This window comes from Acanthisitta chloris, unplaced genomic scaffold (genome assembly GCF_000695815.1).
Source record: "Acanthisitta chloris isolate BGI_N310 unplaced genomic scaffold, ASM69581v1 scaffold31699, whole genome shotgun sequence".
Taxonomy (NCBI): domain Eukaryota; kingdom Metazoa; phylum Chordata; class Aves; order Passeriformes; family Acanthisittidae; genus Acanthisitta; species Acanthisitta chloris.
In genome coordinates, this window is record NW_008691423.1 from 38,776 (window position 1) to 63,976 (window position 25,201).

The following is a 25,201-nucleotide window of genomic DNA, read 5'->3' on the forward strand; positions in this document are numbered from 1 at the left end:
ATTCCTCAGTCCAAGGAGTTTCTGTTGGTTTGGGGTGAAATTTAGTTCATTTGCTGCATGGTTTGAGCTGATCTCAAGAAATGTAAATAGGCTGTTTATCAAGCTGTGGGTGTTACAGCTTCGTAGGAGGGCATCTGTGAATTAAGTTCTTTGGGGTGATTGATGCTCTGAAGCTACTGTTAGCCTAGCCAAGAACATTTTTACCTAATGGTGAGATCAGTTTTAAGTATTGGGTGTTAAATCTTCCCTCATCGCACAGGGCAGGTACCAGTTTCATTTTATCTGAACCACATTAGGCAGGGCAGAACTGAGGAACTTAACTGCTCTTTATGTTTTGGCAAAAACCAAGCTTCAGATTTGAAATTTTGGTTAAAAACTGCCTGATATCAAAGTTTCAGCGCTTTATCAGGAAATAATGGGGGAGGAGAGAACTGGCAAATCTTGCTGTGTTTGCAGCTTTTTGTTGGCAACATTTACATGACTGAAGCTGCAAAAGATGCAATGCAGTGGCTGGTTCAAGGCTAGCTGCACTGCACACTGGTGCTGCTATGAGAGCCAAACCTGGGAATATCTAGGAAGGAGGAGATCACAGCAGGGTTATATGCTTGATTTCTTCAGAGGACAGTAGTCTCAAAGGCTTTATTCCTGTTTTGTATCAGCTTTAGCGAGTGTTGCTATAGCTTTCTTTCATCAAATGCTTTTTTTATTTCTTTGGTTGTTCTTCCATTTTGATCACATTTACAGTAATAATGCATTTGTCCCTCCCACTCCTCCTACACAACAGCCACACACAGATAGTGTGTAACCTGCTGCTTGTTTATCAACAGCATTGATGATGATATATGTTCCACTTTGTTTTGGAGCTATTTTGCAATATGGGTAATACTTCGGTTAGGTAAGTAGCCTGTGACAGGACATGGATCTTTCACAATGCAAAGCTGGGGGTCACAGAAAAGGTAACTTATTCATGGCATGTGCTTCCATTTATTTGGCATACTATCTGTTTTCTGTTCCCTCCACTGGGACAACATGTCTGGTTATGGTGCTGGTCTGTAAAATTGAACAATTGAGTTGATTTAGGCAGGGAAATCAAACCAAACCAAAAATCTCCTGTCCCTTTCAGCATGTTTTAGGTTAGCTCATTTCTGGCATTCATTTTGCATCGCATTCCCACAAAATACTGATTTGGAGCATTGCAGGATTTGACATTTATGATACAGATGTTTGTGAAATGCATTTTGGATAACCTTTTGGAACACCAGTTCAGTGAGTGCCTGGCTGGCTGTGATCATTTCTACAATGTCATTCTCGGCCGTTGTATTTTTTTGTTGCCAAATGTAGTTTTTGTATGTGGAAAACTTGCTTGGCTTTAATGCAAATTAACACTCCAACCAAAAAGTGCTTTTTGGCCTATTTGGGTGTATCTAGGAAGTGCTCAGAGCTTAGAGCCCTGATAAATGTGGTGGGTAAGCGCTGGGGAAATTTTGCATGCTTTTTACCCAACATTTCCAATTATTTGCAAAACCCCATAAATCTGTGAGCAGGGCTGATTCTGTTTTACTTCAGGGTGTTCCTGCTCTTAAAAGCCTTGACAGAAAGCAGAAAATTTATGTAATTCTGAGCAATCCATTATATGACCATTATAACCTCCTCTTTTACAGAGCCTTAATTCTTTGAAGTAGCTGAAGTTTATCCGTCTTGGCTTCAATCTGCCTGATCTAATAAAAACCTACAGCATTACACTGCATATTATAGTTGTAAAAACTTATGGTTGTTCTAACAACAAACACTTGCATATGGCACAATAACTGAGTTGCATCTCTTTCATTCAGATTCATAAGTGGAGATTTAGCTTTAGCACAACTTGTGCTGCCAGCACAGGTCAAACTCATTGCAGTAAATTTTGTAAGAAAAGCCTTTCAGGACTGACAAGTTTTACCAAAAGAAAACCCCACGAGAAGTGAAAGGCAAAGCCATTATTCTGCATCAAGAGTTCAGGAAACAGTGGAGGCAAATCAAAGCAGGTGGCAATGCTGCTTAGCTGGCACAAACCTGACCATGCTCCTGGATGGGTCATGCCAGCTGTCACTGCAGGGAACTTTTACTGCTGTTTCCCATATCTGGATAGAAGAGGGTGGATGTACTGCCATGCTGTGGTAACAAAATGGTTGGATGTCTGGGCTGGCTTGTATAGACAGGCATTAAATGGAGGTGCCCAGCGCTGAGGGACACGCTGCAAAATCTGCATATGACTAAGAGTCAGGAGACGTGTACAACATCCCCCACCCCAGCAGATGTTAGCAGCAGGACTTCTGGAGATATGCTTGTTTGTGCTGGCTGGGTGTGCAGCTGGGCCACACAGTGACTTGGGACTTGTGGGCTTCAGCAGCTCCTTTCTGTGCATTTCTCCAGCCATGGAGAACCCAGAGCCCCCACTGTGCAGTCCCAGGGGGCTCCCCAGCTGGGAGGGACAGCCATTCCCTGCACGTCCCTGAATCTGGCTGTCCACTCTGTCACTGCAGAACCTGGAACTGACATGTCTGATAAATAAATACCTTTTCTGTGTTCTTCACTGCTTTTTTCTTTTCAGTTTTGCTTCTTACACAACTCTTGCCAACATGGGTGTCACTTTCCAGTGACATCTAACCTGCACCCCTTGAATATGGCCTGGGTTTCAACACATGGGCTGCAATGCTGTGCCCAAGTTGTCAAATTCATCTGAGGCTGCTGAAATGTCAAAGCTCAGTGGGATGGATTAGAGCTGGAGTAGCAGTCTGAATTTTGTGGTGTTTTGGTGGTTTTTTTTTAATTCGGAAAATTATGGTCAGATTTCCTTTAGTCATTTTATTTTACTGTTGTTTCAGTTGTGATAGAAAATGTTCATTCTAGGTCAACACTTTTCAAATTTTACATTTTTAAGTTAGACACCTGAAAGCCAAGTTTAGGCACTCCAAAACAGGGCTCAGTCCTCATTAGTCCCCAGTGTCTGCAGCTCCCAGTGATATCAATCGGATACGGCTTTCCATACTTCGTTGTGATTTTGTTATGATTAAACAGACACTCATAAAACTCAAGACAAGCTGGAATCAAGTTTCACATGAAACTGAATTGACTTTTTTTTCCCCCTTAATAGGATCCTCGTAATTAGTGATTACCAGATGCATTTAGAATGTGTGAAATGCCTGCAGGAACTCTAATTAAGAGGGGGGAGAGATGCCAAACACCTCAGATCTTCTCCTGGCAACCTTTACTTTTGAATTTCTGCCCTGCATAGAGATGAAGCAGCATGGTTTCTATAAAATGTTCAGCTCTGAGCTTGCATTAAGTTGATGTTTCCAATAGAGTGACTTGTAATTGAAAACTTATTTGCTTATAAATAACAGGTTAACTCTTGATGGTTCCCCAGTTTATTTCAGTGATCACATTGCTGTACTGAAGATGGACCTCAGGAAATCTGTCAGTTCTCTAATTCTAGCAGCTAGCATAATGATACTGTTTGTCATTTGGGTCTCAAGGGAAGGATAAGGCTTCTCGGCCCCTTTTCTGATGAACCCGGGGTGTCCCACACAGCCTGAAGGAACATACTCAGCGCTGTCACCAGCCTGCAGCGTAGGAGCAGAATGACTCCTCTGGATGAGGTGGTATTGGCTCACTCTTTGTACTATCTGTTCTCCCACTTGTGATGGAGAAATTAAAAAAGCTTGCTTTTTTCATGTTTGGAGTTCTAATCCAAAAAACTCCAGTTTTCAGGGATTATCTAAATGTGGACTCCTTGCTGTTATCCTGATGTGTGTCCTTTTCTCTGGGAGGGATGTTGTTTTTTTTCCTTCTCTGTGTTCTCTTTGGAATTGCATTGCTGGGCAGTAACTGGCCCTGACCAGAGGGAAGCTTGTTAGGAGCTTGTGGAGTGCTTGAACAACACACTCCTGCACAATAACTTACACATGGCTCCTTTTCTTTTCTCTCCAAGTGATTCAGATCCAAGACATTACTCAATTTCTCTTAATTTTGGAGCACTAGTTTTACTGGATGCTTCCATGAACCATATGAATTTTCTGGACAATGTGAGAACATGCTTGAGCTCTAGAGTATTTAAGATAATTGGTTCTTTCAGGATGAATAATAAAAGCCCTTTTTACAATACTTCCAATCTTTCCTGTGACTGCTGATAGCTTTGCTCCTTGGCTAGATTCTTGCCACCACAGCCAGAGACTGTTGTTGCTCCTGCCCTTGTAAAACTGTCCCTGACACAGTGATGGACTTGAGAGAGAGGATGGTGCTAGGAAGGAGGAAGTAGATTCTTGTCAATGTTTGTCAACCATTTATGGCTTCTGCAGAAGAAAATGGAGATATAGACAAGACACTATTATCTCTTGTCATTGTAACTTAGCTTTTGCTTCTTAAATTGTTATTCTTTTCCTTTCCCCTTAAAGTCTGCTTTTTTCCCCCCTCTGCTTCTAACAGATTCACTGGGAGCAGCTCAAAAGGAAGACTAAAGATGCAGAGGATCGTGTGGAATTGTGCCCCCATCAGTGTGTTGAGATGGAAAGGTATTGACTATCTTAATGTTACATGGAGAAACTTCTTTTATTTTTTTAAAAGGCAATTTGCATTACATTACTGGAAGTCTATAGTTGAGTGTTTCCTGTGTGTCAGTTTATGTTCCAGAGACACAGGTTAATACTTTTTTCCTGCTTTAACCTGTACTGTGGAGATCTGTATCAATTCTGTTTAAACAAGTGAAATGTGGAAATTTTCTGTACTCAGAAGCGCAAAACCATAGAGGATAGTGTAGGTTGGAAGGGACCTCTGAAGATGATCTGGACTGACCTTCTGCTTGTAGCAGGACTGGTTAGGTGAGGTGGCTCAGGGCCTGCCTTGGTGAGTTTCAAGTATCTCCAGGTATGGAGATTTCACAACCTCCTTGGGCACTTGCTGCTTCACAAACTAATATTTGTTCTACTGACAGCATGAAGTATAGTGTGTGTATTTGAGAGGGAGATAAAAATGGGTTTAAGCTAACTGTAGATTGTTTAGAGAAGCTTAAAAAATAATATCCTAACCTTCTTTCTCCCTGTATGAAACATTTTGTCTCAGGTTAGGTTAGTTTATTGTGAAATAACTGGATTGGGAATCACTTGCAGACTAGGATTTCCTACTTCTTCAAGAAATTGTGAGCTGCTGCCAGTGTAGTTTGCCTCCAGCTTGTCTGTGTGAAGGGAGGGAGGCACCAGGTTGCTGTGTGCTGGTGGCATCCCTGGTGAAACCATATGCCCTGGACCTGTGATGCAGACAGCCATGCAGTGAGCTTCCTCTGCCTTTCTGCTTGGCTGCCTAACAGCTGCCACAGGCAAGGAGTTGGCTTGACTTAACAGAGCTGGTTGTCCTCTCTCAGCTACTGTATGTTAAATTTCCTGGCTGCACTTCCAAATGGTTTACATCTGGTTATTCTGTTTGCACTGTTAGCAGATCACTGAAAATATCTCAGGTCTGTGTGGGAGACGCAGTCCCAAATGAGTCGTGGACTTATTTTCCTCCCAGGGTTCAGCCCAGCTGGGAGCCCAGGTCAGTAAGGCATTGGTGAAACATCCACATCCTGGCTAAGGATGAAGCAGGAGGCAAAATGGGCTGTTTGTGCTGATGCCTGGTCGATGAAAGAATAGCGAAGTACCAGCTAAAAATGTCAGCCATGCAATTGCACTGCCTCAGAATCACAGCTTTCCACAGAAACAAGTTCATGGAAGTTCTGAACAGCCTCGTGTACCTCAGGCTGTGTCTGTGGGGCAAGCAGCCAGTGCAGAAAGGCCATGGAAGGGGGACTCATATTGGGGCTGGGAGAGTGTCCTAAAAGGAGTGCAAGCTTTTCCAGATATTGATCTCCACAGCAAAAGAGTGAGTACTTGCAAACATCGAGATTTGTCCCTCTTTTTGTTTTTTTAACTCTCAGTTTTCAGTTCTTTCAACACTTTCCTGCCACCTCCCCCAGCTTTCTGCACATGTTCATTTCAGTGGGGGAATTCATCTGCTCAGAAAGCACACTGCGTGGTGGCTCTGCTTGGCTGAGCTTTCCATTTGATTGGTTTTCATGGCAAAACTTCAATTCCCTTTTCACTAGTGGTCCACATGCAGCTACGTGAGCCCTGGATGATGAGTCTGGGTGACAGTGCTCCAGTTACTGCTTCTCCAGAGGGACAATCATCTGGAACTTGCTCATGGCTCTATCAGGGCCTGATGAGAAAGTTGGTGAGAATAATTAATTGGCTTTCCTGAGATCTGAACTCAGCCCAAATGCTGTCCATCAGGAACAAATTCCATTATAGTCTTGGTACTATATTTAAGCAGAAGATCCAAGTGAAAGGGGAATGGTTTTATTTGCCTGATGCACAAGCTCTAGAGGGTACAGAGGTGAGGCAGCAGCATGGAAACCCAGTCCCAAAGGGCAGGAACCTCTAGGCATAGATGAGAGCAGCACCATGTGATAAGTAATGTAATTTAATACAAACCATCTAGTCTTCTTGCATATTACATATTTGTTGGGGGAATAGTCAAACACTGAGAGACACTTAAGTGCCTGTATATCAGTAGCTTTCCTCCTCTCTCCACCGAGTTGGGATGGATTATAGGTGCAGCTTCACTTGATCACTGGCCCCTTTTTTCTTTTGGCTTACTCTCAGAGAAACCAGATGTGTTTCCATTAAGAACATGCAGCTCTTTTGTTGTCATTTGTGTAATTCTTAAAATTAAGCAAAACTATTAAAGAATAATTGTTTCTGTTCACATTAACAGCACACAGCTTCTCCAGATGTGGCATTTGACAGCCAAACAGCTGCTGGCTATTAAATGTGCCTTAAAAGCTCCATTTCTTTGTCGTAAAGGGAACAGAAGTGTAGGGACGTTTATGGGGTGAGAGGCAGATGTTTTGGCTGCATCAGATCTGAGTGAAAGTTTAAGTGGTTTCTCTGCTATGGTCTCTGCACATACATGTTTTAACCCCTGTCACACACCTTGCCTTGTGGAGTTCTCTTCTTGGAGCTGGAGTGAGGTTATATCTAATCTCACACCTCCCAAGCAGTGGTGCTTTTTTTTGCACCATCTGGGACATCCCACTCTGGAGACAGTGCAGTTCTGCCAGGTAGGTCTCAGCTGCAGCTTGGCTGGTTTTCCAGCTATGCCCTTGAAATACTGGGTGCACTTTTGGGGGTGAAACTTAGGTTAAGAAATTAAGTTGGAAATATATATGTTCTCTTTTTTCCTCCCTAAACTTTCTTTTTGAGTATACCCTCATAACATCAAAGGCAGGTGTTCTTTTTGTGTTTGGACCAGCACAGTATGCTTTATGCCCAATAAACTGTTTTTTTATAGCAGTACCTGTGAGGTGGAACATAGAACTAGTGGAGCTCAGTTTCAAGAGTTCTGGCACAAATTCCCAAGCCTAAAGTTTGAGTGGAGATCTGCTCACTGAGTGTTGAGTATTGGAATAGCACCACTGATCCTTAGGGAACTCCACCACATTGTAACTATTCTCTATCAGTTCAGAATTTGCTAAACTTGTAAGAGCTTATGAGGCTGCAAAAATTGTTTTGTGTAACAAAAGCCTTTTTGGCAAAATTTTGTTATTCGCATTACTTAATGGACCGGAAATTCTTTGCTATTTAGTCTTAACTGGCTAAGATTTTAATATAAAAATCCTAATGTATTTACATAAACCCCTAAGAATTCTGCAAAATGGAATTAAAAGAGGGTGAAAGTCCTTTAAAATCACATAGAACATAAAAGACTTGGCTAGTTCTACAGATAAACTGACTTTTTAAAGCATTATATCCCTAATTTTATTCCTATTTTGTCTATTTCTAGTACTAGTTAGATTAACTATTCTGTAATTCAGCCTCATTATTTCCCATATTCTACAGTGTATTATCAGGAAAAGGAGAAATCTTAACTGAAATTGTTTGTCTTGAAATTTGCCACCTTTTTAAATTTATCTGAACCAGTTCATCCTCCATAATTCAATATATTTCTTTCCATGAATCTGCTCCTTAGGCTTAGCCAAGCAAGAGCCCTACATCCAAATGCCCACCCAAGGGGATGAAGCATGTGTTTAACCCTTAGATTCTGGAATTCATTTCCTGTCAAAATAGGACTCCGTGGTGTTGGCGTCTGGCTGTAAATCCTGGCCTAAAACCTTTTTCCATGATTGTTTATGGTCTGTGTTTGTGCTTTCCCTAATGACAAGAGAATGACCCTGGCACACCAGCCTTGGAATTAATGTTTCCAATAGAATTACGTGCCTTGGGTATTCATATTGTGTTATATGCCTTGGGAAGTGTTGTAGGTATGTGCATTGTTGACATGTAACTGCTAGGAGGAAGGAATAATGCCAGTTTCCAGTGGAAACCCAGGACAGCCAAGAGCTCACGGGTGGTACCAGCTGCAGAGCTAGGACTCTTATGGAGCATGTACCTGGTTGTTTGATAAATTTAGTATTTCTTGGGCTTCAATCTGTGTTGCCACAAACCCAAAGTACATGGCTGACCATGTTCTAGCTCCCAGCTTAAAAAGGGAATTACTTTAAATTATGCCACCGTTTATAAATAAATATTGAAGTTATTGTTATGTTATTGAAATATTATTATTTACAGCATTATACAGATATGGATAGAAAGGAAGCTGAACATGAGCCAGCAGTGTGCTCAGGTGGCCAAGAAGGCCAATGGCATCCTGGCCTGGATCAGGAACAGCGTAGGCAGCAGGACCAGGGAGGTGATTCTGCCCCTGGACTCGGTGCTGGTGAGGCCACACCTTGAACCCTGTGCTCAGTTCTGGGCCCCTCAGCTCAGGAGGGACATTGAGGTGCTGGAGCAGGTCCAGAGAAGAGCAATGAGGCTGGTGAAGGGACTCGAGCACAAGTGCTATGAGGAGAGGCTGAGGGAGCTGGGGGTGTTCAGCCTGGAGAAGAGGAGGCTCAGGGGAGACCTTATCACCCTCTACCACTCCCTGACAGGAGGTTGGAGTCAGGTGGGGGTTGGTCTCTTCTCCCAGGCAACCAGCAGCAGGACAAGAGGGCACAGACTCAAGCTCTGCCAGGGGAGGTTTAGGTTGGATATTAGGAAGAGATTTTTTACAGAGAGAGTGCTCAGACATTGGAATGTGCTGCCCAGGGAGGTGGTGGATTCACCATCCCTGGAGGTTTTCAAGCTGAGACTGGATGTGGCACTTAGTGCCATGGTCTAGTCACCACGGTAGGGTTGGACTCAATGATCTTGGAGGTCTTTTCCAACCTGCTTGATTCTATGATTCTACCATATTACAATATTATAAGTAGTATCAATAATTATAAACAAACAGGCTAGAAATTGAAGTGGCCCAAAGATGTACCACAGAGCAAAAAGTGAAAACCATTTTGAAGACAGCTAGGTGAACATGTGGGAGAAATGGAAACACCTGTAATGGGATGCACAGTGAAGTTCTGCATGGATAGGCAACTTGCTAACCAAAGAGAACAGACCTGATTTCTTAATCTTGGAGGACACGGCTAGAAGGATAGTGACTACTACTTTTCAGATATGATGTGGAAATCATGAGTAAGATTGGGTTCTTTCCTTCTCCTGCAAGCTGCTAAAACCTATGCTGGGAGACCAACCTCCTTCAATATACCTGAGGTTTTGCTTCCATGTAATATGTCTTAATTTCCCCCCCCCCCAAAAAAAAAGGAAATTTAGCAACTAACTGAAAGATTACAAAAAGGAGTTAATACTCTAATCTTCTATTGACTCATGCATTAATCACAGCATGCTATGTAAGTAGGAAGAGTTGTGTAGATTTTATGTCTCCATATCCTTTTGGAAGCTTTAGCACATAGAAAGGATATACTTTGTCCCATATAACCACATGGAAATGCTTTTGATATTCTCTGATGGTTGATTTTACAAAACAAAAAAAAACCCTATCTCCCAAATTTGAATGTATTTCATTTTCTGTTTGGGCTTTTTTTCCCCCCCTAACACATTATCTATTTGTATAATTTAATTATTAAACTCGGAAATACCTAATTTTAGAAAACGCTGGTAATAGCACAGAACAGAGGAGGTTTTAATGCTACATTTGTGTCACTGTGAACTTCACAAAACCAAAAGTAGTTGTGAAAATCCTGGTTTCTGCAGAACCTAAATGCTGTGTGCCCTCTAGAGGGGGAAACTCTTAATCAGCAAGAGCTGTCTTGCTCTGAGGTAGCTCCTAGGCATGAGTGCCTGAAGGTGTATTCAGGCACTCAGAGATTCTGTGTGCTCTGAAAATGGATCAAAAAATGGATCTATGCACCAGGTATGATTAATGTTTTACCTCCCAATAAATGTATCCTTGCAATTATCAAAGTGGCTAGTATTAAAATGCAGATAAATGAATAGCAGTTTCTCAGTTTAAAAACTGAAGGAAAGCCAAATGCACCAAAAAATTTGGGCGATGAAGTAGCTTCCTGATTTTTGTGCAGATCCTGAAACACATGTATATTACAGTCTAGCAATCATTTTATAGGGATTTTAGTCTTTTGTAGTCCCCTTTCTGTCACCCAGGCACAGCTGGGTCCTGCTCTTGCCCACGCACTCCTAAGTGCAGAAAGGAGAATGCAGAGAGACAGGGTAGGAGTGACCAGAGGTGAATGTCATTTACAGCCACAACATCAGACAAACTGTGGGGAGCAGAGCAGAGGATTGAACATCTCCTGGCTAAACAGAAATATTTAAAGCCAACCCACCACCTCTATGAGGTATTTCTCACTTGATTCACTCTCTGATCTCAGGAGCTTGTGGTCACCCATCTCTGCTCGCTGTGGCTGAGCCTAGCAGCAGAGGTGAATGCAGCCAACCTAAATACTTGCTGCTGCACTCCTGCCAGATTGCTGCCCATCTCTTGCTGTTCTCAGGACAGCACCTAGACATTGCTCCTGTATTTTGAGTGGCTGTTCTTAGGCTAAGCTGCTTCGAAGAGTTTAAGAACCACTGGCTGCTTTGACCAGGCTGAGTGAGTGGGTTGTGCTGGCAGTTGGGGATGGTGGATTTCAGTGGAGTGACTGCTTCCGTGCTGTGGCTTTTCAGTTCTTCTGAGCAGCCTCAAGAGCATCGAGGGCTCTGCATGGTGTACATCCAATTCTGTTACAATTCTATTACTCTAACTGGGTCAGGCATGAGTTCAAGATGCTGTTTTCCAGTGAAGTGACCTTGAGAGTGCAGAGTGCTTGGTCTCACTGCTGCCTAAGGCCTGGGAACCTCAGCACAGAATTGCTTTAAAAAAGTGCCACTTGTGGTTTATCCAGGATTTTGCAATATTTAGCAAGATAGAAAAGGGCTGGATTTTTTTTTGCAAGGTTTGTTGTTTTCCCTCTGTAGTTTTCTTCACAAGCTGCCACGCGGTGCCCGCACTGCTGGGGCTCACCTGCCACCCACGCGCAGCTGTGGCTTTGAGAAATGCCACGAGCCCCCAGAGCAGCTGCAGCCTGATGTGCTGCCATGGAGCTCATGGAAATGTGCATCAAGGTCTTTGTCTTAATCCTCAGGGCTTTGAAAGGGAGTTATGGCCATGAAATTCCAGCTTTCCCAATACTAGGTGACAAATAAAACCCGCTAGTCCTTTTACTAGTCCTTATTTGCTACTGTTGGTATTGTAGCACCTCTACATGGATTTACATCCATGCTGAATGAAAATACATTTCTGTTGTAGTCTCTGTATTTTAAATACTGAGAATAAAATGAATCATTCTCTGCTGTCAGCGTAAAATTCATCACACTTGCTCTGGTGATTAGGATAGATAGGTTTGTTTTGTGAATAATTTTATCAATTTCGCCTCAGGAGTTCCCTCAGAACTCGCAGCAAAATCCCTGTGGACTGCCTGTCTAAACTGTAAGAAGTGTAACTGGTAAATTCTTACTGCTCTCAGGTTTTCTGGTAGTTCAAATGAGGAATTTAGCATTTTCTGCCTAAAGGAAGCAGTCATCTTGCTGTAACAGGTTGGTGATAATTTTGAGCCTTGTAGTTTGCTTTCAGGTCATGCATCACTTATATTTGGAGTTGGTTTAAGCTGATTAGGAAATGAAGGGCTGAGCTTGCAAAAGAGATGAATATTTCTTGATAACTTGGGTTGACTTAGGACATTTAGGAGTTCATTTTAATTGTGCCTCAGTTCATCCTCTGAAAGTCACATTCCACCACTGCAGTGATCAAGTGAATCAGCCTTCGTTGCTTGTCAGTTCTGTGAATTTGGAGCAAGCCCTAACGTGGACCTAAGTCTTGTATGTCCTTAGAAGAGAAACTGAAAGAAAACAATTTCCCCACTAAACCAATATAATTTTAAATGCTTACAACAGACCAATTTTTACAAGATATGAATATTTTAAAAAGGAACCTTTAAGGAAAAAACAGTTTAAAATGCATGTCTGATATCTATTACAGAGTGGTACAGAAAACAAAATGTGCCATCAAAAGTTTTGTGAGCTGAACATCTGGTTTTGCAGTTACAAACCAATTTCACTCTTTTGATTGCATTTTTTTGTTGGAGTTGAATTGGAAATTCTTGAAACTGCATGTGAATGGGTGAGGTTGAAGGCACGTGGCAGTCTTCAAGTAATCCCCGAAGGGTCCATTTGGATTTTGCAGAGGCAATGTAGTAAAACTCACACAGACTGCTTGTGTACACATTCTAAATGAATTTCTGCCACCGAGCACTCAGAGACTGCCTGCGTGACACTGCTTTCTGCTTGCGTAGCAGGAAGGAAAGGAACAGGAGCTTGGTGCAGGACCAGCTCTGCTGTCTGCATTCTCACAGAGAGCTAACAAATTCACCTTCTCTTTGCTTCAAGTTTTGGTGTCAAGTTTAACATTACCTTTTCTTTCCAAGCAGGTGTGAAAGTAAAGAGCTTGATGTTGAAATAAGGAACCTGATAGGAAAGAATAACACTTCTCAGTCATGTGAGGACCCCAAGCCTGTTGCCCAAGAGAGTTCAAACCCTCAGAGAACTCCATGTTCCCCTAAGGTAAACGCAGTGTGCTTTTGCAATGTTTGTCTGCCAGGAAAGAGCATTCAGGGGATGTTCCCTGGGTGACTTGATTATGCGCGAAACTTTTGGATTTCTGAAATGATGCAATGAACTTGCTACACTTTTTTTTTCCTGATACAACTACTTTCTGTTATGAGGAAAATTGACTGAGCAAGTATGTTATATAGTGCTTTAAAAGGTCAGCTAAACCCACTGATTATCCAAAGTGCTACCCTTTGTATTCAGCTGTGCCTTTTGGATAACACAGAGCCCTCAAAACTATATAACCCCAAACCACTGTCATTTCTTTAGGTTGTTGCTCTTGGTAGTTCTGATTTAACTGAGAATGAGCAGAGGTGTGGGGGACAAAGACCTTCAGGAGTGTCAGCAAGGCTTTTAGATTAGTAGGAAGACAGAAGGAAGATGATGATGATTCAAACCCACACTTCTGTGGTATTTCAGGCAGAAAATTGTAAGCCACCTGCTAAGTCAGTTGTCTTTGCTTGCACTGAAGCAGTGGTTAACAAGCTTGACAGAAACTTGTTCTAGGTTTCCCTCTCAGTTTCACTCCTCTCCCCTGAAATAGTGAGTGTGGTAGGAGTATAAAACGAATTTCCCTGTTTCCTGCAAACTGGGAGCAGGAGGAGGGAGAGGTGCAGAGCAGAGATTAAGCCATGAGTGCCACCCACCTGCAAGGGATGACACACTGACCTGCCTATGTGACTCCACCACGGCACAGGGGCAAGGAGGAAAGCTCTGAAGGCTGTGCCCTGAGGCACCGTGCAGGAAATTGGTGAGCAGGTAAAAGGGAGATGACTCTTCTGTGAGATCCAAAATTACACATAGCTCCTTTCACATGTAAACCGCCATCTCCTAAATGACTCATGACCTTGGGGCAAGAAGTTGAGCTGAGCCTAAGGAGACACCCAGTGGTCAGACCAGTGGGATTAGAAACAGCGAGGGAGAAGCCACAGGCAGGGATGGGGATTCCCACCACGGGGGAGGAAAGATCGTGGTGAAACAGAAATCAGCGCAGGCTCAGGTAGCACTGAGCTTTGAAATTACAAGCCACGGATGATCTGTGGAAACCCCTGGTTCCCACGTTAGGCTCCCTCCAGCAGCAGGCGATGTAGGAATGGATTTGAGGGATGTGCTTACCTCAGCTCTCCCTGTGGGCTCTTTCAGTGCCTCACACTATACCACGGCAGTATTTAACCTCTCATGCTTTTGGGCACTTTGCATTTATAGCACTGCTTTGCCTGTGAAAGGTATGTGTCTGTGGTTTCCATGGCTTAAAGGAAGAAGGTTTATGATATTTCTGCACTAGAAACATGCTGGGTATTTTTGATTTTAACTTTAAGCCAAACAGCTTTTCACTTGGCTGGTTACTGAGCTGGGCTTAAGTGAGTGACAGCTTGACAGTTGTGATGAGCTTCAACACCCTCAGTATAGAATGCTAGGAGTACATGTCTCGGTTTTGGAAAAGGAGGTCATATTTTTAACACCTAGTAGACTTTCAATTGTGAAGGTTACCAGAAAATATCAGTTTGTGAAATTAGATGCTGATTTAGACTTAAAATTAGGGGAAAATTAAATATTTAGGAGTTAGGAAAAAGCTAATAATGGAAAGAAAATGTTACCCTTCCCTATGGTGTTGGTCATTCACCAAGAAGTTACTTGGCAGAGTCAGCAACTCATTTTCATTCTGTAACTTTTTTTCTGGAGTGAAGAGTACAAATTGCACTGGGCAAAATGGCATTTCCATCTGAGCTTAAATCATTCTCAAGTGTTATCTGAAAATGTCTGTAAACAAATTCCCTTTTTCACCAGGACTTTTTCCATAAAAAATGTATGATATCAGTGTGTTTTTTAATGCAGATATTTGAGAATGAGTTCATTCTGCAAACCTGCGTTTTACCTTTCTCAGCACATCCTTCAGCCTATGATACATTTATCTGTAGTACTTTAAATGAAGCTTGTCATGATGCAGTTTTCCCTGCTCTGGGGAGAGGGGAAAGAGGGAGGCCATGGCAAGGAAATGTCCTTACCGGCAGGTCACAGGGTGGCAGCATTATTTTACACTGATTTAAGCTCTTCTCAGTTCAATGAAATGTGTTAACTCTTACTACAGCCATTGACCAAGAGAAACATACGTTGAAATCTTTTAGTGCTGAGAACAACTGATGATTTCCAATTCATGTTTACTTATCTATTCCCCCACTCATTTAAGGGCTATCTGTACTTGCAACAACTGTGTTGTACAACACAAAGCAGCCTGTTTGCTACAGTTACAGATCATCCTCCAATTATTGTTCCATCAAACTGGGATTTTCATCATCAGGCCTGAGTTGGCAAATATTAGGTACCTGAGTAGCCATGTCCTCATGGTTAGCCTCGTTGGCACTGATGGAAAGAAGTGGATAAAGGACACTGAAGCAGAAGCCTGTGCTGTGTTTTACTGACTCTGAAACCACATCTTGCTCTAATTTTATCTGGTTCCCACATATTAAGGCACACATTTGCATCTGCACATTTTTTTTTTCTCAGAGCAAGTACTTAACTGCACAGCACAAAAGGCTGAGGCTGATATACAGAAGGGAAAATCCTTTTCTAGCACACTTCTGTGGTGAAGCACATGGACCAGGCTGAGACAGGAAGAGGTTGATTCTTCTTCTGGTTTAAGAGTTGATTTCATTCTTCAACTGAAATCTCTCAATTTTTTACCATTTCACCATGTGCACCAAGATTGGAAAAGGGTTGCAGTGGATATTGTAGCAAGCACTGCTGGCATAACATCAGCTTCAGGAATAAAGTCAGAACCAAAGCTCAACCAAAATGTAAGTGAACAGAAGGTTCTGCAGAAGCCACCAAATTTCAACCCAAGTAATCTCAGAGTAAATGTAGCATCTACAATTCTGCAGCTGAACAGTACAATAAATAAAAAATAAAAAGTGCAGGAAAAAAATCCCCAACAAATGTCACAGCAGGTATATGGTCAGCTAGGAAAAAACAAAGAAAAAGATGACTTTACCATTTTGTCATCATCAAGGAAAGGGTCGCAGTTACTTGCATCAGTTCTTTTAATGGTTCTTGGTTTCACTGCAGATACTGCACAGACAGAATTTTGAGAAGTGACAAATGGGTTTCATTATCTTAATTTCTGAGTGCTATTTTGTAATGCTCTAACAGAAGCCATTCCCAGAATTCAGATCCAGCACTCTGAGAACTTTCATCTTCTTGTGGTGCCAATGCTTGTGAGAGGATTCAGTGTGGGCTACAGCTCCAAGGCTTTTTTAACATTGCAACCTTCCCAAAGATGACTAAAAGGCTTTTACACTGTGAAAGCTCAGGTCTTTCTAGAACGCAAACTAAAAGGTTTCTCATTTTTAAACAGGGCATTAAAAAAACACCCCAATCTCAAAGCCGCTGCTGATAGAAACTGCAGAATACCATAGAAATAGAGTAGAAATTAATTAAAGGCTTCTAAGCAGCGCAGCTCACTTTGCCCTTGCTTGGCTGTATACTGCCACTTGTGAGTCAACTCAGTCAGTTTCAGAGGAGCAGCAAATCCTGCCTGGTCCCATTTGCCTCCTGGGAAGCTTTATCTATACCTGGCAGTTTGTTAGGTTTGCAACTGTGTTTACAGTTTGTTCATCACCTAGAATTCTCCAAGCTATTTAAAACTGTATTTGGTTCAATAGCTTCAAACCAACCCTAAATGCCTTAAAATATTTTTGTCTTTTTGACTTCTGAAGTGTGATAGTTGTCAAAGAGCCCTTCTTTCATGGACTTTTATGTATCTCAGGTTGCTGAAGTGCTGTTGTACAACTAAGTTGTTCTTGATTCCGTAGCAGTAGACATAGACAAATGCAGTGTCTTTTTTCTCTGCAGTACCAAAGGAAATGACTGTTGTTGTGTCCTTGCCTTTGTTTTCAGTGCTGCTAACTGTCTTCACAGAGACAGACAATGATTTTGTTTCAACCTCTCCCAGTTTTCCCTGGAAGAATGCCACCACCTCTGAAGAGCTTGAACTTTTGTTCCCTGCTCGTTGGCATTTCTTCTATTCATGTAGATTTCAGACATACCCTTCTCTTTCCAATACCCCATACTGTTCTTACATGGCAATCAGTTACCCATATGGATGCTAAGCTTGCCTAGCTAGGCATTGAAAAGTGCTTGATGTAATTTCTATTCTGCCATATTTGATGTACAATCATTCACATTCAGTAGTCATGAATACACACATTGAGAAACCAGCAACAAAGGACTTGGTGGCCTCATGTCCACCTAGCTGTCCAGGAAACAGCTCAGCTTTTCAGGAAACCGTTGTGACCTAAATAACAGTATCAACTGTGTGTACTCCAAGGCCTTAGCCTCATCCTCTCTTCTAAGTAATTTCAGCATTGCAGCCTTGAAGTGGGAGCTGTGATCCATGAGCAGGGTGTGCCCTGGGTTTGCTTCTCTGTCCCCACTGCATGGACTGTGCTCAGCACCTTGTGTACATCACAGTGTGCTGGTGTGAGGAAATTGGAAACTGGGGCTGGTTTACCTTAGCAGGCCAGACCTAACATGCAGCTGTTCAATCTAAGCTTTCATCCAGAGCATGGATGCTGCTGGATTGGGGATGAGACTGGTGACCACAGGAGATGTGGTTAAGGAAGGTGTTTGTGCTTGAGAGTCATTGCCCTCAAGGGCCGACGAGCAACGTGGAGGTTCTGTGATTGTGTTTTTATGAATCAGATGCTCAGTGTTGGTGCTTTGTAGGCAAAGACAGACTCTAGTTTCCATGAGTTTATAATCTACATGCTGTACCTGGGAGGGACATGCCCAAAGACTGGTTTTGGTACAGGTATAGCTGAAGTTCTTTTATTTTTTTGATGGGCAACATGAATCCTATGGAGAATCTAAAATATCTTCATTAAAACAACACTTGATTTTTAATTTGTCTCTCTATACTTCTATGGACCAGTTTTCCAGCTGCTCCATAAACCAGGAAAAAATAAAGAGAACAGGGAGGGTGTATTTCATATGCAAACATTGTACAATAGGAGCTTTCTTCGAAATTGGGTTTTGTATCTTGCAAAAGAGGAGTTGCTTGGTCACACATTGTGAACCAGAGAACTGGAATGTGGCTGGTAAACTCCAGCATTTCACAGGATTGCTCTGTTTTGTCTAAATCCTTTTTTGGAAATTATTTTATGTCGAATTTCACAGCTAGCTTTCACTCTGTTCTTTGAGAGTGAAATGAGCAGCCGCTGCTGCCCCTGAAAAGACCCAGAGATCCTTCCACAATAAGAATCATGGTTTTTCTTTTATGCTTCCTTCTCAAATCCATTATTATTCAGAATTCCAAGACTGAGGACAACAATGTTTTGCACTTTTCTGTCCCATTCTTTGTATATGAAGTCTGTGGAAGCCTTTTCTTTGTTAATCTTTTCTGTGAGTTTAACTTGGTAAGGTTAACCTCTTTTTCCAAATGGGAAACTAAACCACAAGTTTGAAGTGTTGGGTACCTTGAGTACTCCAGTCTTGCGTAGCTGGATGCTAGATCCATGCTTAGGTGAGGCAAGTAGTAGAACTGCAAATAAGGTGTCCTTAGTAGAAGAACAGCAACACCTGCCATTCTTCATCTCTGTGCAGCTGTTCTTCAGGGAAATAAATCAATTTTCCAATTATGGTTTTCCCCTAAACATCTTGGGGTTTGTGTGTGTGTGCTCTTCCCCATAGCTGTTAACTGACTTGGCTATTGTTCCTTTATAAGTATGACTCACTCATTGTTCTGTTCTGGTAGTTCAGTCTGTCTTAGTGTGACTTAAGAACTGTCATCCTTACATAAGTCCATCTTACAGCTGGAAGCAGGGAGAGAAACCCTGTCCTCTCACTTACTGAAAAAGCATATATCCTTCCTTGCCTTAGACATGCAACTTCCTCTCTGGGGTACACTGCCCAGTCAATGGCAATTTACATGCACAGTAAGCAGAGTGCTGCCTTGCCTGGCATATTAGTCATGAGCAGTGTGCTTCATCCTTTCTGGGAAGCCCCAGCCAGGAAGGAAGAAAAGGTTAAAATCAGAATTCCACCACTTATTTCTGAACCTTGGCTGCTTCCACAGGCAGCACTCAGGGATCTTCTGGGTCTTAAAGCAATTCTTCTGCTCCTTTAGCCAACATAAATATCGGTTTCATTGCTCTTCTTCCAAAGATATGTGGTGAAGCAAGTGCTCAAGGCCACCTTGGATGCACATGGGCAGGTGTGAGTGACATGGAAGCCCCAGCAGACCCACTGGAAGTAAGTGACTGTTTAGTTCTCTGAAGTGTTTTCTGATCAACAGGAACAGCCTGAGCTGGTGCAGGTATCCTGTGTGTCACTTTATTGGTTGACAACTATAGCTCTTTCTCGTGTCCTAATTGATTTTTCTGAATGATTTGCACGATTTAAGAGCAGATGAAATATTAGAAGTATTTTTGGTTATGGCATTCTTAGAAAACCTTTCTTAGCTTTTTTTTTTAACCCTTATTTTAAATTGTTTTTACACAAAGGGTAGAAAGAGGTTGATTTTAGTGTCACAACAACTTTTGTGAGCTGTATTCTGGCCAGTTGGTGCCAAGTGTACATATAGTTTTTAGACTTGTGAGTTGTCCTATTCACATTAATAATAATCATCTTAAATATGCACTTAAATATATACCTAAGGCCCAGATGCTGAAAGAAATTCAACATGTGAATAACTCCACTGGCTGCCAGGTGTCACTTTGTATACTTGAACTGAAACATGTCTGTGAATTTGAAGAAAAGGGATTAAGTGTTTTCTGGTTTGGAAGTCAAGGGCTCCACATTGGAGCTCAGCAGGACTGGCCGTGGGGCAGATATGTGGTCAGGAGTTTTGCCTGTGAAAAGACACAACTATTCTTTGATCTTCATTGGTATTTGGCATTAAATTCTCTAGCTGAAGAAGATTTATTTCAGGAGATTAAAGACCTCAGAAGTGCTCATACTTGGATTCTTGTTTTTCATATAATGGTTGAGAATTTAGGGAGGGAAACAAAAATCTCTGAGCAGGTATCTGAACATAGTATATTCTATTTTTAGAAGCATGTATCCTTTTTTTCCCAGTACAGTTCTCCTTAATAGATCACAAGTTTGTTTTCATGACGAGCCATAAAAACTTCTTGGAAATTATAATCTACGACACTGCCATGTTAAAAAGGAGAGCTTAGCTGCTGTTGCCCTGCATGGATGAAACTCCACACTTTAAAAAAATGGAACAATTGCAGACTTATTTCCTAATTTCTCCAAATGGCCTGTTTGTTTTCTCTATTGCCTGTTTTGAACTCATTGTGCTGAAGTTCATTACCTTGGGCCTGCAAGAATTTCCCAGGGGCAGTGCTGCTAATTATTCTAGCTTGTGTAAATGAAAGGAATTATTTGCTCTCACTTCAAGTTATGCACAACTTTTGTGGCTTGTATTACTTGTTTATATTACCATTTGTAAGCTAATTAAAAGCCTATTTTGTATTCTGTGTCTCAGGTAGTTGCAAACAGACATAATTTTTGGTTTTTCAGTGTCCATTTGCATAATACTTCACCTACAGCACAGGCTAAGCAGGGTTAAAGCAGATGTGCACTTCAGAATCAGCTGTCAGCAGGTATTGAAATACAACTGCAATGCAAGAAAAAGTTGCTGTTTCAGTTTCTTCACATGCACCTGTCAGGGTGTACAGGAGCTTTACATGATAGTCTTGACTTGAAGAGAACATGCCAGAAGCTTTAATTTTTGACCCTTTCTTTCCTGCAGTCAAAGCACCACTTACTGACCAAAAAGAAGACAATAGCATCCAATTCTCTGGAACAACAGATCCTCTCACTGGAAAGACAGAGACGAGAGGTAATTCTAAGTATACCCTTAACCTTTACAGATATGACCTTTAAGATAGACATTACAATATCAGCAACATGCCTGGGGCAGGAAAACACCAAATGTGTTATTGCTGCTACTTACACTGTGTTTATGCTGCAGTTTGTTTTAAAACAGCAAGGCCTGTTTTTCCTGTGGGAATCTCGTCCTGCACCCTTGTCAGACAATTTCTACGTGGATACTTTCTGCTGTGCATTTCTTCACAGCCTGAAGTGTGCAAGAACTTAAAATTGCATTTAAACTAGTTCCTGTAGTCCTGCTTCTCTGTACTAAGCTAGACAGGGTTGTATTTGGAGAACTATTCCTAAAAACAAATAATTACTTCTTGTACTGTGGCTATGAATGTAGAGGAGCAGAGATATATATATGGTACAAAGAGCAGATTTTATTAATGATCTCTATTGTAAGGGCCAAGGAATCACTGTGAGGAACAGCCAGTGGTGTCTTGGTCACAGGTAGCAGCAAACTGGAAGCTGGAGTTTGGCTGAGCATCCTGAAGAGTGCCCCTTCAAAGAAAAATGCTTCAGAGGGACCTGCTTGGCTTTCTCCAGTAGAATTGCACACAGGATGACTTCCTTCCTACCTCTCACATGGGTGTTGTTAGATGAACTTCTTATCTTGCTTGCTCAGTTTAGTGGTGCTGAGAAAGGCGAGTGGGGTTTGCACCCAGTAGTATTCCAGTCACTAGGAGGCTTAAATTAATTTGTTTGAAGTCAAAGACCTTCTCATTGAAAATTTGTTTATGGAACTTAAACTAGCAGGAAAGTCCTTGGCCATTTAGGAGCTGCAGCTTGGGATTTGTACAGCATTGCAAATGATTCACCTGTAGCTTATCGTGTGTCTGCATGTCTCCTGAGTGCTGCTTCCTGAATGTTGGTGTGCTTTGAGTGGAACACCAGAGCACTGGCAGATGGGCTGCAAAGCTCGCCAAACTTGCTTTTTCTGGAATGAACTGCCCAGATGATGAGGAGGTTGTGAATACTCATAGCTGAAGGATCAGAATGCTAGTCTTATTTTTGATGTATTGACAGTGTTGAAGTAAAGATTATTTACTGTGACTTCCTGCTAATTGCAGCTTCTGGAGGTGAACAAGCAATGGGATCATCAGTTTAGAAGTATGAAACAGCTTTATGAAAAACAGGTAACAATGTTGATGATTTCTATTGGAATATGTTTGCCACGTGCTGACAGTTAAGTTTGTGTTTAAACATCAACCAGCCATAGCTATGGTCAATATCCTTCGAGGGGGGAGGGAATATGTCATCTTTACTTTGTCTTTAGCTCACAGATTAAACAAACTTCATCACATAAAAGTGAAGCTAATGTGTGTACAATCTTCGGTAGGACAAACTAACCAGAGAAGCAGGGTGTCTAAAATAGTAGGGCTCAGTGTGGACATGGCAGCAGAGATCTTCACACCCTCCTCAGCGTAATAAAATTACACACACTTCAGAGCACAATGAACTGAAGATCAGCCTGCAGTGCCTGGTGTCCACATCATCATGTAACTGTTGGTTCTTGTCCCATCTCTTGTGGTTGGCTTGTGAAGCCTGGAAGCTCCCTGGGGCTTGCTGTAGTGGGGGAGCTTTCAGGTAAATCCTCCATGAATGTTACCTTTTATAAGCAGGAACAGTTTTAAAGTAAATTGTAAGTAAATGCTTTCTGTTTCCCTTTCTTTTCCCCCCAAGATGCAGTTGGCATAGCTTTCATTCCTTGCTTGTGGCTGTGTGGCATCATTGCTGCAGACACCATCAGCTTCCTATGATGCTGACTGCTTACAGTTTTGCCTGGTATTCCAAAACCCAAGTTGATTCATTGACTGACACTCCTATTCTCCCATTTCCTTCTATAAAAAGGAAGTTTGCAGAATGACCTCATGTGCTTATCAGGAAAATTTTCTCACTTAATATTTTCCAGAAGGCTTAGTACTGAGATCTGGCTTTTTTTTTCCCCCCACAAAGAGAAGAGGAATTTAAATGGCTCTTCCTCATTTAACATGGGGCTGTTTTATGCCTCTGTCTAAACACCTTGGAAGTCCCCAGTCAATCACCACGATGTGTTGCTTGCTTTTCAGCTGGCAGAGATGAAAGCCAAGCTGGACATGTCAGAGAGGAGAGTGAGTGAACTGGAGCAAGAGAGACATCAGCAGCATCCAGCAGAGGAGAGGTGGCAAGTGCTGGGCAGAGAGAAGCCATTGCAGGAAAAGGTAGGAGGTGCACTCTGTCACCCATTTGTGCTCAGTGTTGAACACTCTCTAACCTCTCGTCTTTCTCTTCTTGTGCAAGGCAGAGCGTGGGTTGCTGCACAGCCCTGAGATGAGACTGTGCTGTTGAGTGCTCTTCAGTATTGCATCCAAGGCAGTGGCTGATGATCTGCCTGATCAGAGAACTGTGTATAGAGAGACAGTCATTTCAGTAGAAATTGGCAGACAGCACTGGTATGTGCGTGTGTGTGTGTGTGGGAGTAAAGAGCAGATTGATATGAACACTGCAGAGATTTCCCTCCTCACTGCTCAGTTCAGGGTGAATTTCTTTGTGAACAAAAATGCTACAATTATTTCAAATGGAATAGGAACATCGTTGCTGATGTTACACAAAGTGCTTGGCAATAAATGAAGGAATGAATTCAGACACACAGACTTTGGTATTGACAATATAAGCTTTTATATGTGTGCTACCTGGCTCAGCTCCCTGCAAATATTGACCCTACAGTCAGTGCAGTTATTAGGCTGGAAGTGTCTGGGCTGATCGGCTGCTCTAGAGTGGTGTTCACCTCACCTGGAGAGTGGTTGGGCACCTCTCAGGACTGGCTCTTGTGCAGGTTTTTGCATCTAAAGTTAGATCCTAAAGCTGAACTTCCAGCACAGTAAAACCATCAGTGTGAGTGATCAGCATATATATGCCCAACATATACACAAAACTTTGTGTTCTGTTTTATGAGCCCCACAGAGTGGTGCTTCCTGTTCTCATGCCGCTTCATGGTATCACATCCTTCATGACCTTTTGTGAGAGTTTCTGGATGGTGATGTGATGGCTGAAGTTGGGCTTCTCTATTCACTTGGTAACTTGAAACAAACCTGAAAACAAGTGGCAGTTGCATCACTTCCAGGCTCAGATAAGATGTGAGTTAGCTTGTGCAGGAAAAGAAATGCAAAGCCCTTACCTTATATCTGCATAAGCAGAACATTCATCTTACCTGCTTATCCATTACAGTGTGGTCTTAGCTAAGCATGCACTTGATTTTCAACCAGTAGGACAGTTTACATGTTTTAAAGCAAACCATGTCATTATGTGCTTGCTGAATCACTACCTGTATTTGCTCTGAGTGTGGATTCAATGTAGGCCAGTCCATCTTCCTCTTCATATTACTGCCTGCCTTTCAATATGTGATAGCTGGGGAAAAATAGCCCTGGCTACCTTTTTGAAACGGTAAGGATAAGCAGTATACTCACAGGGTTTTTTTACTACATACATGAATAATGAACTAAATGACAATATCCAAAAATTTCTTACAGGTACAGATTAACCTGCATGGAGCTTCAGCCTTAGATAAGCAATTTCTTTAAAAATTATGCACTCAGCCAGTAAGGGCTTCTATTTACTCCAAATTTCTGTACTTTTTGGATGTCATGCAGGGATGCAGGGGATCTACACCTTGGCAGAGGCAGCTGCTTAAAGTGGAGATTTTTGATTGAGCAGTACCTTTCGAATTTGTTTACTCAGAGTGACAGTCCTCAGGGTGTTCTACTGAGCCATTTAGGAAAAGCAGCAGCACCAAACAACCCTGAGACAGATTACATGCTGCTGCTGTCTTACAGCTATTTTGTTTCATTGGAGTTTTTTAATACCTGGAGGTATGGCTCTCACATAATGCAGATGCTGAGAACTTTACCTGTCCCTATGTCCTCCATGGCCCTCAGAGGAAAACTGACTGGTTTGGAGATCTTCTTTTTATTTTTCTTCTCCCTGGGCATGGCTATGTACCCATACACAGGAATCAAAGACCAACTTAGTTACTGGAAGGTCTCGGTGCCGTAACACCTAGTTCAGTGTTGAATAAGAAGCAATAAGATGTAAGAATTCAGATGGTTCAAAAACCTGAACAAGCTGGAAATACTTAGTTGTAATGCCTGGTAGCTGGCTGCACAGAGATCGGCCTGATGCACAAAGAAAAAGCATTCATGTGGTGTCCTGTGCGTGTGATTGTTGGATCTCATTTTTTAATTCACATAAAGCAGCTGCATGAGAATATTTGAAATACT

At 42.1% G+C, this 25,201-nt stretch overlaps 1 protein-coding gene across 1 annotated transcript in view; it reads left to right on the forward strand.

The window, feature by feature from the left end:
• The first annotated feature begins 875 nt into the window (after positions 1 to 875).
• Positions 876 to 25,201, forward strand: part of TNIP3 (TNFAIP3 interacting protein 3) — a 42,266-nt gene continuing 17,940 nt past the window's right edge. Inside the window, 6 exon segments of the mRNA XM_009082223.1 lie at positions 876 to 895; positions 12,890 to 13,022; positions 19,227 to 19,313; positions 20,821 to 20,910; positions 22,016 to 22,081; positions 23,015 to 23,146. Coding sequence (XP_009080471.1) covers positions 876 to 895; positions 12,890 to 13,022; positions 19,227 to 19,313; positions 20,821 to 20,910; positions 22,016 to 22,081; positions 23,015 to 23,146 — 528 coding nt within the window.